The sequence below is a fragment of the Neodiprion virginianus genome, chromosome 1, assembly GCF_021901495.1.
Source record: "Neodiprion virginianus isolate iyNeoVirg1 chromosome 1, iyNeoVirg1.1, whole genome shotgun sequence".
NCBI lineage: Eukaryota > Metazoa > Arthropoda > Insecta > Hymenoptera > Diprionidae > Neodiprion > Neodiprion virginianus.
Genome location: NC_060877.1, coordinates 11,579,185 through 11,594,258, shown reverse-complemented (window position 1 = coordinate 11,594,258; position 15,074 = coordinate 11,579,185). Strand labels below are relative to the sequence as shown.

The 15,074-nt window shown below is 35.9% G+C and overlaps 2 protein-coding genes across 9 annotated transcripts in view; one reads left to right on the top strand and one right to left on the bottom strand.

Moving 5' to 3' along the window:
• Positions 1-3,478, top strand: part of LOC124301155 (flavin-containing monooxygenase FMO GS-OX3-like) — a 44,993-nt gene extending 41,515 nt beyond the window's left edge. For all 5 annotated transcript variants that reach the window (XM_046755913.1, XM_046755887.1, XM_046755905.1 and 2 more), the window contains 3 exons: positions 994-1,144; positions 1,228-1,502; positions 2,834-3,478. In XM_046755913.1, coding sequence (XP_046611869.1) covers positions 994-1,144; positions 1,228-1,502; positions 2,834-3,046 — 639 coding nt within the window. In that variant the 3' untranslated portion in view covers positions 3,047-3,478. The remainder of the gene's footprint in view (positions 1-993; positions 1,145-1,227; positions 1,503-2,833) is intronic.
• Positions 3,173-14,691, bottom strand: LOC124301214 (mitochondrial glycine transporter-like). Of its 4 annotated transcripts, none has more exons than XM_046756008.1 (8): positions 14,567-14,691; positions 13,736-13,834; positions 13,104-13,222; positions 7,800-7,884; positions 5,321-5,500; positions 4,632-4,800; positions 3,802-4,061; positions 3,173-3,720 (listed from the first exon to the last, which is right to left on the bottom strand). In XM_046756008.1, the coding sequence occupies exons 2-8, from the start codon at positions 13,784-13,786 to the stop codon at positions 3,706-3,708; spliced, it is 879 nt and encodes a 292-aa protein (XP_046611964.1). In that variant the 5' UTR covers positions 13,787-13,834; positions 14,567-14,691; the 3' UTR covers positions 3,173-3,705. The 4 variants fall into 4 exon arrangements, with proteins under 4 accessions (XP_046611964.1, XP_046611983.1, XP_046611973.1 ...); XM_046756027.1 differs by lacking the exon at positions 14,567-14,691 and adding an exon at positions 14,055-14,133; XM_046756017.1 differs by lacking the exon at positions 14,567-14,691 and adding an exon at positions 13,989-14,130.
• Between the last annotated feature and the right edge of the window lie 383 nt (positions 14,692-15,074).

The window sequence follows — 15,074 nt, the reverse complement described above, 5'->3', positions numbered from 1 at the left end:
CCATCTGTTTGTTCCGACAAAGGCACGCGATAATCTCGAAAACAGCTAGATAAAGAAATTTCAAATATACAGATTTCACATTCAAGTGATGGACATGAAAAATTGCCTTGTGTAGTGATGAAAAGTACAGCTAAAATACTATTTTCATTACTTGTTTAAAGTTGCATGAATCGTAATATTTTTCATGTTACTATATTTTGATAATCACCATAGCTACGTAAAGATAGTACGATAAATAGCTTGAACTGGAATTTATGTATTGTTATCCCGTTCAGGCAGCGTGTAAGCATTTATACAAGAATATAGCGCGCAAATGGCAAACGTGTGCTGCCTATTCGACACTGAAAAAAGTAGGCGAGAATTTTTCACGACTCGAAATGAAATCCCAATAACTTGTCCGTATACCTATACTTCTTTCGAACACACAGGCGAATTCGTAATGAACTACTTTTGGACATGTTATCAATAAATCCAAAATTCTTCTCCAATTCTGTATGAAATTATATTATGATAATGAGAATTTTGTGTAATTCAGTTTAGGTGACTAAGATGATATCACCGAAAATGTTGTTCGGTTCCACCCACTATTGCCCATTTCTTACTAATGCGTATAATTACCAACAGTCGTCATTTCAATCATGCGAAATAAGCTGCACTCCATTAGGTTGAAGTTCAGCGAGTGCGCACGTGCCGTTCGATGTGAGACTTACAACCTCACAAGCCTCCATTAAAAAAGGTCGCAGTGCTTGCAGTCGCATGAATTTACTTAATTCCTAAAGAACTCACAAAAAGTAATTTGATACGGTCTCTCAAGTTTTGAATACCTTCGGAATTTTACACAAGCAAATTTACTGTTTATGAGCGATAGCCCTTGCAATAAAAACATCTTGAACAGAAAATGAATGAAACCCGTGTACAATCTGTCACCGACATTGAATCATTCACATTATTTCATCTATTTTCAAATCTTTCACTGTTTCATGATCGTTTCAGATCTACCTAAGTCACAATCTGGAAGATCTGAAAATGAAAAAACTGCCAGAAAACGTACAAGAAGTAGCAGGAATTGATAGAATCCATGGAAACACTTTCGTGTTCAAAAGTGGAGCTACTGCGGTCGTTGAAGAGTTCGTTTACTGTACAGGTAAGATCTCACCTCGAATTAAAACCGACATATCAGTTTATTGGCACACACCCAGTTAATTAGTTCTGATTATTTTATCGTAGGTTACCAGTTCACGTTTCCATTCCTATCTAAAAAAGTGTTTATCAGTACAAAGGACAACCTCGTGGAACCAGTTTACAAATATCTTGTGCACACAGACGTACCGAATCTTTTCTTCATGGGATTACCAGGACTCGCTGTCCCATTTCCAATGTTCCACATTCAGGCCCAGTATATCGTGAAGGTTATGGACGGTCGCGTTAAGCTGCCTTCCTCCTCAGAAATGCGCGAGGACTTTCAGAGGGAAAAGCGAAAGTTGTTACAGGAAGGGATTCCGGTTTGTTGAACAGTTTTATAATTATTGATTCATTTTTATTAAATCCTGATTAAATGGTATTTGGAAATGTTTCAAGAATGTAGATAACTGTTTATCGATGAGGATACAAAATGACCCCAAAGATGCATTAGTTTTACTTCAAGCTCTGCCGCGGGGCGCTTTGCGTCTCACTATTTTTTCGGTGTTTGGTTTTGAATATGCTACATGATAAATAGATGCATGATCTGGACGTGGAGAACCTTGAAGCGGGTAACCGGGTGGAAAAGTTGCCTTCGGTTGTTTTTCAATAAACAGACAATTCGTTGCCTCTGTTTCGTCTCACGTCCGATAAATTTGCAATAAAATAAACCTGACAAAATAACTCAAACAATAATATCCCAGTTGAAAACAACTCAAACATAAATGATTTAGTACAGGCAATAGAGATTTTTTTCCCGCACTAAATTACAGGAGTTATTTTTTTTCATAAATAGGTTCAGTAAGACGTACTGAATAAATACCTTTTCAATTCACAAAATCCTTACAAATTTTAAGGGCGGAAGTGCCGCCATTTTGAGAAAAACCGTTTCGGCCTATATCTCCGTAACCGTGCACTCTAGGCCCAAAATGATAATGACCTTTATTGTAGATAATGATATTTTCTATCTTTTTTGTTGAATAATTTTTTCTGTATCACTAACTATTAACAACTTATCAATTTATACGACTGCCAAAATTCATTGATTTGTGCATCTCGAAAGAGCATATTAGAAAATATATGTATTTCCGACTCAACTGTATAAAATGGCCACTTTATTGACTGAAAAGTGGGACAAAAGTAGCATAAGATTCACTTTTATACTTTTTTCCCGCATTTGCGGGAAAAAGAGTGCTTATTTCCTGCTCACTTGCGGGAAAAAAGCAGCACTTTGTGAGATTCAAATATTACCGCGCCAAACTAAACTTGGGTTGAGGCAATGTCGTAAGACGGGCAGAGGTAGAAGAAGATGTATCAGCTTAACGAAAAAGAAACTCTACGAGAAGGCGGCTACACGATTGGTCGCAACTATAGAAATTCCTCGTAGGGTCGTGCTGAAATTTTCACGAATTCTGTAACGTTCGATTTTAGATTCTATTGTAAGATTTTTATTAAAAGTACCTCATAGTACAAGGTGACAAATGTCGTCTAAGGCACTTCATCTGTCATTAAAATACGTTGTTACATTATCATGAGTCTTGTCAGTGATTACTGCATTATTACTGCCACATGAGTATCATCGTCATAAATATTACTTGTATATTGCTGTAATTCGCTGTATTCAAGTGTGGTTTGTTTAATCGATTTTTCGCAGCTGAGACACATAATTAAGCTGAAAGACAGACAGTGGGCTTACTATGATGACATCGCGACGATAGCCGGAGTGCCAAGTTTCCCACCGGTAATTAAAGAAATTATGGATCATGTGACCGAGATGCGTAACCAGGACTTGATAACGTACAAAAATTATCGATACCATGTCGTTGACAGTGAGAATTTCACAGTTGATTATTGTAAGCCTTGTTAGAGTTTCAATGTTAAGGTTAATCTTAAAACAATAATACTAATTATAAGGTAAAAGAAAAATCTCCAGACTATTTATTGTAACTTTGAAGAGAAAAGGTATTATTATTGTATGTACAATAGCGGAATTGACAATCTTCGTACTTTTTACTCTCGCATAAGATATTATTTCTAAATATACCTATACATAATTTTCTGCATAAAAATACTCAAAGTATGGTTAAAATATGATTTATTGCATTTTTATTATTCATGCGACTTAGGCCTGATTGTATCTTAAAATGTAATTACACTGCTCAGTTATGATCAATAATACCCTCACGGGTACATTTCACGTGAATATATATACACATATCGTGTATACGATGAGCAAACTTTATATGTGTTCTCCTTATCAGCATACCTGCACAGATATATACTGTGACGTGTAATTCTGTGAGTTCGGCAAAAATGTTTCACGGTTCGGACTAGACGGGACTTTGAACCTGGAACCTCTCGTTTTCTGTGGGATTGCGCTGGCCACTGAACATGCCAGGCCGCAATTAAAATTCTTGCTGGATGTTACACTCCCACAGATGGCCACATTACAATACACATATTTTACAACAATATGATCTTTCCATCCACCTGATTACTGGAACGAAACACTACCGCGAACGTTGTTTATTTACTAGTTACCTGAAAACGGATAGAAAGAATATTGATCATCATTTATAACGGGATGTTACGACGTTCGCAATACGGATAAAATAATTTTACTTCTTCATATATCGTCCAAGTTATTGCAGCCATTAATGTTCTCCGTAACATACGAGGCACGATTCCCTTAAAATAGCCAAGGATTCCGTGTTCGTTATAAACGGAAACAAAAGAAGTGTAGAGTGTTTTGAATTCCTGAGGATAAATCTGCATTCTAGTCTTTATTACATCTGCTGGTTGAGTTACACATGAAGCCAATAATCCAGCGAACAATCCACACGCAAAGTGCATTGAAGTTGTTCTACTGGAACTTTTGTAATCTGAGGAAAAATAAGATGTATAATTCTGTACTATATCGAACAGACAACTTAATGAGCATACTAACTCGCGTCTCAATGTCCATACAGATCGCTACTAAAACGAAACCGAAACATATCAAAAAATCTAAATTCCGTATAATGGCGTTTGAGAGATAAGAAATTCGAGAATACGTAAAACATGCTTTCCTCCATATTGAAATTATTTAACATGGTCCATAGAAATCTACTGAAATATTCTAAGCGAAAGAGTATTACGATTTTTTAATAATCCAGCTACTCCAAAGTATTAATTCACATTTTCGAGGGACATTCAGCAAAACTTTGATATTTCAGCTTGTGTATTAATTATTTGTAAAGTGTAATTCAAGAAATTCAACTCCAAATACTTTTTCATGTGTTTATATACCGAGAGGTTCTCTTGAGAAGACCTTCTCTTAGCGCACGCGACTCAACTTGTTTAATTTTGATTCGCTGACATCCGTGCTCTCAGCACAAAATAAAATATCACCAATTATAATACATGATAGCAATATTGTTCTTGATATTGATACTTCAATAAATATAGCATACCTTGGGGTATTGCCTTTTTGCAGTGGGTATAAAACATGAGATATAGCCCGCTGAAAGGTGCGTCGCGAAATAACGTTGGTACTAGACCGCACACCAGACCTTTGGTACCTTCGTACTTGTAAATGGCATATAGGGCCGAACGCATGCTACTGTACTTGTAAATGCCACTCTGAAAACAAGATTTTAATAAATATTAAACTTGATTCTACAAGATTTATCGCAATATAAGCTCAGTTTTCCAATAGTGATATGCGGGCACAAACACAAACAATATTTTTCATCACACGTACATAAAAAGTCAGGCTTTGCGTGGTAGTTTAGCGGGACAAAAGTAGCCAATTTCATCGCAGTGTTGTAAAGGTTGGTTTGCGCATGCGCAGTTCATAGTAGCCTCACTTTCGTCCCTTGAGGGAAAAGATCGGCCACTCGCGTCCCGTAAATTAAACTGCCACGAGCCTACCACTTTTGATTCACTGGTTATAGAAACTATCGTGTATTACTCGGACCAAAAGTTGGCGATCGCAACTTTCGTCCTTTGTCATAAAATATACTATAAGTAGTTATTCGATAAAAATTTTGCCACATACATGTGATAATACCGTGCATATCATCCTTGTAACTGTTACGAAATTTCCCAGATCAAAAGTTACACTGATCATGAACGGGTAAAATCATATCCTAATTCTCACCTCAAATCGTGTCTTTACAACTGTAATAGGAATGAGCATAGTTCCAGCCATAGAACGAGCGGTAATACCCAATGCAATTGCTTCCAGCGAAGTTAGCGGCTCTTTGAGATGAAGAGTACTTTGCAACCAGTTCAATGATGCAAAGTACAATCCAACCCCAGGTACCACTCGGATTAGGGACTGTGAAGTTATTATGTATTGTAAGTAACTGATTTTTTATTGTTACATCCGATTTGAGTCGTCGTCACTGACTTACGACATGCTCATAATCATAAGAAAAATGTAACTGAGCAAATGCTGGAGTTTCAGGGCTAATGATAAGCTTATAACCCAACTTGCCTACGTCACTGTTTGAACTCACTCATCTTTGCAACAATTATACTTATACTATACCTTTTTTCATAATGTGAGTTTTGTTTCTTTTGTAGACAGTATTGTAATTGAATTGTTGTGAAGCAAGTACAGGCAATATGAAATTTCTAATGGACTCACGGAGGTATAAATGGTAGAAGAAGAAAGATTATGCACCGAATGGTGCAGATATAGGGAATTCCATGAGTTTTCATTCAGCGTCAGACCATCAGCATATATCCCAATTTTATTACAACTTTAGTAAAATATAAAGTTAACGTTTTTTCTCTCAATATCATTCACCATCCTCGAGTCCAAAACTGTTGAACTTTCGGGTCAATTTAAAAAATCGGGAAATTCCTTTTTAAAAAGAAAATCTTTTCGGAAATAATTCTCTTTCAATTTATGTTTGAGATCAACCGACTGGGCGGAATCCTGGGAACTGCGAACCGTTGACGACAACAGCGATTTTAGGAAATGGGTCCCAGACGAAAATTTGTACAGGTACCTAAATGTATATACTTTCGAGTAAAAAAAAAAAAAAAACCCAATTGGAATGAAAATAATAGTTTTCTTGATAAAAAACATCGAAATTTAACTATTTTTCTTGCTGCCTACTCACCATTTCTGTGCATTTTTACTTTCCCACTTCTTTTCTTTCGGGAAAAAAGAAGAAGGAAAGTTAATGTAATCACCCTGAACATAAAAAGTTGTGTTTTCACTAAATCTCAACGTTTCGACGTTTCGAGTTGATGGGTTACGTGTATAATTTTAATTTTTTAACATTTTATGGGCTCAAAACGCATCCCAGCGGAGTGTTCTTATGCTGGCCCCATCTAAGTCAGTCAAGTTAAACAGTTGTTTAGTTGCATAGGAACGTCCTAAAAAGTTTAGAACATTGACCCTAGTCACTTACGCCTATGCAAACTTCCACATTATTTACACAGGGTTACCTATACCCCAGCTAACTTTGGAACGTTATTACTGTACACGACAATACATCACGACTTGAAGAAAATTTAAAAATTTAGAAATAGTTTTCAATCTGAGTTTTAGCAACAAATGACGGATGAGAAATTCTTGAAGCAAAAAAAGTACAGCAATATGTAATACATACATGGGATCTCTGCGACCCCAAGGTTTTTTAAATTATTCTTCATTTTACTTGCACAAACAACCCTGATTCAAGCACGCTGACTAAAATTGTACTTTAAAGTCGGCTCTGGTTTCCACTGGACTCCATGTAAGTGACTAGGCTGAAAATTAAATCATAACAGTAATAAATAATTATTAACTTGAAAAGCAATATAAGTCAGATACCAAATACGACTTTCGATAAAATCTTAACATTTCTGTACAATTATTTATTTATTTATTTATTTACTTATTTATTTATTCGGGTATTGTTTCGGCAAAGTAGCGATGCACAAGTTTAAACAAAAGTATTTCGCACTCATCCGATTCTCATTTCACTCAATATTTGAAATCATCCTCACCTATGTACTCACACTCGCGTGTAATGTTTACCTGTCCGTCTCTACCTGAAATCTAGCCGCTTGCCCGTGTCGCGATTCAAAACAAATCAGCTCTGTATCCTATGTCCTATTATCTACTGTTGCGAGATCATATCTGTGTATCATCTATGTGTATTCTCGCGTTGTAAATCCTCAGTTGTCGTTCTGTTCTCTCGCGATATAAATCGTATCACTTTGTACCCTCATAAATAAAGTATCCTCTATTCATAGTTAAACAGAATCTACATATTTTTAATCATCATCCCGCTTCCTCGCCATCGTCAGTCATCAATAATTCGCGGATCCGATGTCAACGATCCAGTCTCCATTGTTATCTCTCCACACAGGTAAATATAATAACCTTATCCTGCTTGACTAGCAGGGGAAATTTTCTGCAGAAGGTAGTACGATCTGTTACAAAATATTCGTTGTTCACGGAATTTTCTGCAATTTTTCGAGATCTTTAAAAATCGTATTCGGTAATATTACCGTGTGTTGAAGCTACAACCAAATTGAAAATGGTGACGGTCCAACACTAAGTGAAAACCCATGGAATTCCTTAGATACACTCACAATCAGAGGGCATTGCTATTTTTGCATTTCAATGTACTTACTGGTGTAATGCCCCTCCATAATCCAAACACGTTCTCATTACGTATTACGTAGATCGCAATATCCACTATTCCCGGTGAAGGGGTGCTATATATATATAGATATATATATGTAAATAATTGGTCACAAAAATTTATCAATATCATCATATGGTTGGAGTGATAAAATAAAATAGATTAGTTCGCCGTCAATTATCATTCTTCACACTACACGACAAAGGAAACATTATGTCTGTTTGAAATAAATTATTCAATAAATGAATCACGTAAGGTAATGAATTGTATGGTTTCAACTACGCGTCCATAATATATTTTTTTTTTATTGTTTACCGCCTAAAACGACACTTCAAATTTTGCTGCATAAAATATACTGGAATTGTTAACATCACAAGGTATGTCAGAGAACTATGATTGGTGTACGGAAATCTCACATTGCCTGCACCCACCAAGTACTAACATAAATTGTTGAGAATAATATAAAACGTTTTTTGAACCGTAAGGTGTGACAAAATCGGCCAGAATTATTAGAGGTTGCAACATGGAAAATAAAGTTTATCAGTACTCGAAAAACAAGTGTACTGCTCCTTGTTTTTACCGTTTCCAATGGCTAGGCTGCGGTGGCTGAATATTTTTCTTCTACATGTGTTGCATTATCATTACATAATATTCAAGGTCATTAGGCTGGGTTTGTTATTATTTACAGTATTAGTTCAAATCACTGAATGGAAAAGCAATGCCAAAGTTAACATTTATTTCAGCAGCATGTGCTTAGGAAAGATATATAGAATAAAATGTTTTCATAATTTGCAAACGCAACTACTTTAAAATGATTCTAAATTTACCAGATGGCGATATTTTTTAAATGTTTCGTTACGTATCAATATCACTAATTTCAACCTCATAACATTCAAACCCTAACTTAACAATCGTTATACTGATGAAGAATGAAATCTGGAACCTCTAAACTGAAAATACAATCTGAAACTCGTAAGTTCAACTTGTTACACGTGAAAATGAGCTTACTATAAGAATAACTCAATCATGACCAGTAGTGCTTAATAAGACTATAGTGCAACCTCTCCGTTAGAACCGCTCACGGGCTGTAGGGGGAATTCATTTCTTTGAATCTCAGTTCCCCCACTCTGACTACAAACGTTCATTCTCGAGAATTAGTTCTCGACCCTCTCTATTGAGAGGTACGAAAGTTACGTACATATTGCTGAATCACTGAAGTAAGAATGTATGTATTTCACCAACGGCATTGTTGAGGGAGAATGCAGCAAATGCCGGAGTGTAGTATGGTAGTGGGGGAAGTGCCCGAGCATAGATTAGTGGACGCGGCACTATTGGAAGTGGCACTATTGAGAGGTTGCACTGTAGTAGAGAAAAAACAAAGAATCCTCGGGCCTTCAAACATATCGACACTCTCATACTACCAGTTTATTGTAGCAATTATAATTCGGCTTGGATGCCACGCGCGATCTTCGAAGACCGGTCTTCCAGGTGGTCATACAGAAGCTGGGGAGACGATTGAAATCGTACTATTTCGTAACTATTTCGAATAGTAAGTAAGGAGCGATTCAATCTAATACTTGCATTTCCGAAAAAGCAGACACGTGATAGAAAAAAACCAAAGGCGAAGCTAAAAACAATCGAAATTAACTGAGTATTTAAAAAAACAAGAGTAAAGTACATGTGGATAATGTAATATGTGAAGGAATCGAGATAGCTTAATATACTAATATATAATACCTAGTCATTAAGTAAGAGTTTCTGTGTAATAATTTGGAATTGGACCGGAAAAGATAGATTCTTAAGGGTAAGTGCTCTTAGCCTTACCGACCGAACGAACTCACCCTTATTTTTCATGTATTGAGGAAACAAATGAATGGGAATGGTTCGAATGTCGCTTCTTCGTAGCGGAATTCTAAAAAGGTACTAATATCCCAAAAATCGTCACAAAAATGTGTGATTTTTTTTGACAAGTGTTCTTATTTTTGCATTTTCCGTATTGTTGGGGCCATAAAGCTTGTGAACGAAATACTTCTCGCGATTCTGGAAAGACTGAGGAGTAAAATGAGCCATCGTGATATTATTATAATAATTTCGTGAATAAAACAGGTGCAGTTGGGCGGTTCTTGGTTTGCGCCGTGGTGTGGTCGACGCAGCATGAAGTGGCGCTTCAGTAAAGCTTTCGTCAGCCGCGCACAGCAAAACAGAGTACAGTCAATCACGTCCATCTTGACCGCCATATGCCGACAAACAGAAATTGAGGGAAGTTGTGAACACATATAAGTAGAGAAATCACGGTCTTACATACAGGTCTGGGAACTCGCTAAAAATTTCAGTGGTGGGGGTGTCCTCTTATTGAAGCATTGACCATTTCGCCTAGTGACCACGAATGTCGCTGCTATCGAGGGATTCAGGCTGTGCAAGAGAGATAGAAACAGATTGTTGCTGGTCCATGGTTTTGAAATCTGTTTCAGTCTCTCTGACACAGCCTGAATCCAAGGTCGCTAGATATACCAGGTCAAGACACGCGTGTTCCAGTTTTTCTCACTGTAACGTGGGCAAAAATTTCTATGCGCGTTCGCCCAAAAAATATAAAACTTACTTTACCGCATTAACCAGTTTTGACCAATCTTGCTCAATTTTTTGAGGTTAATCTTTAACGAGTTGCGCCCTTAGTGTCCAGACGTTCACGAAATAAATAGAAGCACGTATATATTTTGAGGTTAATCATTATGACAGGTCAGGAATCAGAACCACACGGGGTGCTTTCCATTTAAAGCACAGTGTGACACAGTGTACAAATTTCTATTGTAAGCGGCCAATCCGAGCAAAGGAATAGACCAGAAACAACAAAAATATTGATTTAACCCCTTGTATCCCCTTCTGACATTTCTGTAACAAACTAAATAAGATCCTACAAAATCCATACGGATGGTATTAATGACAAGTCCTTAAATGCTATTTATTTTAAAATTTATGATTTTGGACTACAAGGGGTTAAAATATTTTTGAAAAAATATTTACGATATTATCATAGTAAGAAACGTTCACCATTCAATATAATGAGGTGATATCTCACGGTTCGTGGGTCTCATGTGTAACGTTGCTTAGCGCAGAATGGTGAAATCACAGAATATTGATAACATGGTTATAAGTATATGTTTACATAGATAAAAAAAAAAGTCTGATAATATATTATTTATTAAAAATGTGTCATATAATTATATATTACTAAGAGTATGTCTGTATCACTTTGTAGATATTTATATCATAAAAAAAAAATACATATCTATGTATTAATACCACTGAGAAATCCATTCTCTACGCAAGATAATCGATAATTATACAACAGTACAGTGTTTACGGTTACGTTTATGTTTGATTTATCAAAGGTAGCCAACCTCATAACGCACGGTGGAAATTCGATCCATTAGTCTCAGAACTATAAAGAACTAGCAAGTTGCTGTGCTAAATACAGTGTTGTATTATAGTTCGATGGGCAGGACTCTGTTTTGCGCAGCCACGCCAATCAAAAAACGTTGAGCTGAGCGTATTTTATTCACGAAATATTATAATTCGTAGTTCTGGCTTGCTGACCTCAATATTGTATGAAAAAAGTCTCACGATAGCTCATTTTACTTTTAATTCATTCAGGTATGGCGAAAGGTATCTCATCCATAGAATTTATGGCCCCAGAAAAACCATGTATTTTTGTAATGATAATTGGGATATGAAATAACATTGTTTAATTCCACTATAAGAGCGGTGCATCGTCGAAATTATAACCATTCTCATTTGTTTGTTTTTTTCAATATGTAAATATAAGGATGAATTTGCTCAGTCGGTAAAGGTAGGAGTATCACATACCCTTAGGTACATCAAAAAATCAAACATTTGCCATTATTCTTTTAAGCTGCTCAGTTATCACTTTGACTGTAATACAATGTAAAGGTCAATAACAATAATAACGGGAAATCAACATCTGCAAGATAAGGATACGAATTCAGATGCAAGTTGAGATTTTTACTCCGCGAGGGTGATTCCAGGTTGATAGAAATTCGCATTTTTTACGGATTTGATGAAACTGTTTGATGAATTCAATTGGAATTTGCAAGGAAAAAATGTTTCGACTTGGAGATCAGAAGCTTATGTAGCAGATTATTGTGATCAGTTGGAATAGGATATCGAATTGAAATTTGGCACCTAACTCGATAAATTGGTGCATTTGTGGGGTTATTAAAATTGTAGATGCTGCAGAAATTGGAAAGCGTGAGTACTTTCTGCACTTACAAAGAGAAACATAATACTAAATTTCGGTTGTGATTCCGAAATTTCAAAATATTTTACCGAATAAAGCAACACTTCTTTTTACCTCTACAGCAGGAGAATACACATAGTATATTGATTACTGAAAGTAACAGATTTGCTATGATCGATCTATTGACGATACTAGAAGAAATAGTTTTACTTTGGAAGAATACCTTGTTATTTCCTTGATTTGGTATTCCAGGCTGATTTCAGCACATGGTTGATAGAACAATTGAATACAGTAACCTCAAAAGAGTTTATAAGAAATTGGTTTTGTGTTTTGAATCAAGCTGTTCACATGGATCAACATTCTCTACAATGGAGCAGGTGAAATTAAGGCTGTAGAAATGACTAGAAGATAAAAATATCAAATGCTTGGTAAAGATTTCTATAATTCTCACATGCTTAATTTTCAGAAACTTGCTGAAAATATCTAGTCCCCATCATCGCACTGATTTTCGTCAAAAACATTGACGCATTCCAGTTTTGAAAAAAAAATCAGCTTGTTTCGAAGGCACTGAAGTACTTACACGAGAACGAATTATTTACAACTGTGTGTCTATTTGCAAAAATACTCGATCCACATTAGGTGTCAACATAGGATTAAATGATGAACTCCGATTCCGCATAAGAAGCTAAATGGCTAACTTAATTAAGCATACTGGCAGGTATATGATATATCTGAATCTGATATTTTTATTGGCAGTCTCTGTGTTAGGGCATTAATGAATAATATTATGTATTAATAAAAGTCTCAGTAAAAATTATCTCACTCGTTGAAACATTGCCTTAAACACATGCAACAGGAATAGTAATTAACCGTGGCATACTCGACCAATAAAACTGTATGCAACCGGCTTCAAGTCCATATAAATAAACAGCGTTACAGAATTATAATCTCATTACTAGGTACTCATAAGGACAAATATCACTTCTACTGAGGTAGTAGAATAAGATGTTGAAATTACAGAATAGACTCTTACCTACCCTACTGGCCGTGTTACTTTACTCTGAAGTCTGGTCTTGATTAAATCCAAAGGTTGAAATAAAATAGTGGACACGGTCCCAGAACATGATCCAGCAATAAATGATTCCAACACGGACTGCTGTAAAAAAAATATTAAAATAAAGTGGTGAAAATATAATGTTATTGACAAAATAAAATTGTCATGAATTTTGTGGAAATCAATTTCCACAGTTAAAGCTGGAGTGGTTGTGATTGTGAGGAGAAAAAAAACAATTGTTATGATTGGATTCCTAGATTACGAACCTAAACCTCTTTAAAATAGCCTAATGCTGTTCAGTTTTTCACTCGTCGTTTCGTAGAATACTTACTTTCCCACAAATTTGGCAAAATTTTGATTAAGTATTATATCAATCATGATTACTATATTGGGCTGTTAGCTCCGGTTGATAGGTTTAGTTTCATGAATTCTAGGTTTTTTAAGCATAATATTGCTGTAACGTTTGATACCTATGATTCCATGAAACTACCACCTTTCTATGAAATTTGACAACATTTTGATTGTCCAGTTCCACAGCTTGATTTTGATTATCGACGGTGTGTTTGGCCGGTTACTCACGATCAGACTACTAGATTCAACTTGATTATAACTTACCTGATTATTTCGTTTTAAATCTTGTTTGCAATCACTGTAATCACTCTGCATTTTAAGGTGGATTACTTGAGTAAATGACTATCTCCACTTGAGGAATACCTAAAAAAATCATCGTTAAATATATTCAAGTTGCATAACGATGAGTGTCGAAAAATTATGCTAGGTATTGATAACCCTATAGAGATAGCTCAAGAAATAAAATAATGTGAAAAAGAAACAAAATGTGCATATTGAAAATCGCTTGCGGTCTTACTTTGTTATATAGGTTTGTTTAAAAAGGCAAATTATTGAATACTGTTGCTAGAATTATCAAAATCACCGTTTACGAAATTGTTAATGCGAATTGCGTAGAGGTCTTGAAGAGCATTCTATACTTAATCTAAGTTGGCTCACAAATACACGGTATAACCCACCTTGCATAGACTTTCAAATGACAGGCACATTTTAAACCATGAATTATTGTCATATGCTAGTACATTGGGATGTGTATTATCGTAGTATGACCCGGTATTCGTATTTTAACAAATATAATTATAACCCTACTAAGTATGTACAACTCGCTGAAGCTATGCCTATGCGATAGAATTTGTTATTGGGCAATTCTGATTGCTATTACGGGATGTACGAATACGATGCATAATACCTTACATCTGTTCGTTTTAGTTACACTTTTCTACACTTTTTTCCTGAATCTAGCCAATGGAAGGTGCCCTTTCCTAGGTAAAGTGTAAAAAGTGTAGAAAGTGTAACTAAAATGAACAGAGCTTAACGTGCTCCAAGCATAATACATATTATCGTTATGTGATTAGATAAGGGCCGATTTCCATTTACCTTAATTTTCTGACATAGTTCGATATTAAATAATTTCATTAGTTAAATCTAATAGAATACGCCACGCCAATGAAATCACTTAGTGTCGTGTGGTATCAGAAGATTGACGTAAAAGGAAAGCGACCTAGATCTGGGGATTTGAAGCAACTAGTTTCTGGTAACTATTTTAGCGTTTTTCGCTAGCGCTAATCTGCTGCGAGATTCTGCGCCTCAAAGCATATACAGTAATATGCTCCAAGTTCTGCATTGGTACTGTACTGGTGCCACCATCTCTATTGTACAACACTGGTGCAGAATACAGTCGCAAAATGTAGTATTAGGCTGCATTTTCACGTGCAGCAAATAGCTGGATGAGACTCGCTGGCTTGGTAATTGACCAATCAGAGCATGCTGCCTCCAGCTGTTTGCTCCACGTGAAAATCACACATGTGAAGTTGGCGTGAGGTCTTTGACTACTTCAATTTTTTTTTACACTAATTGTTAGAAAAGGTACCAGAGAGAAGAACGT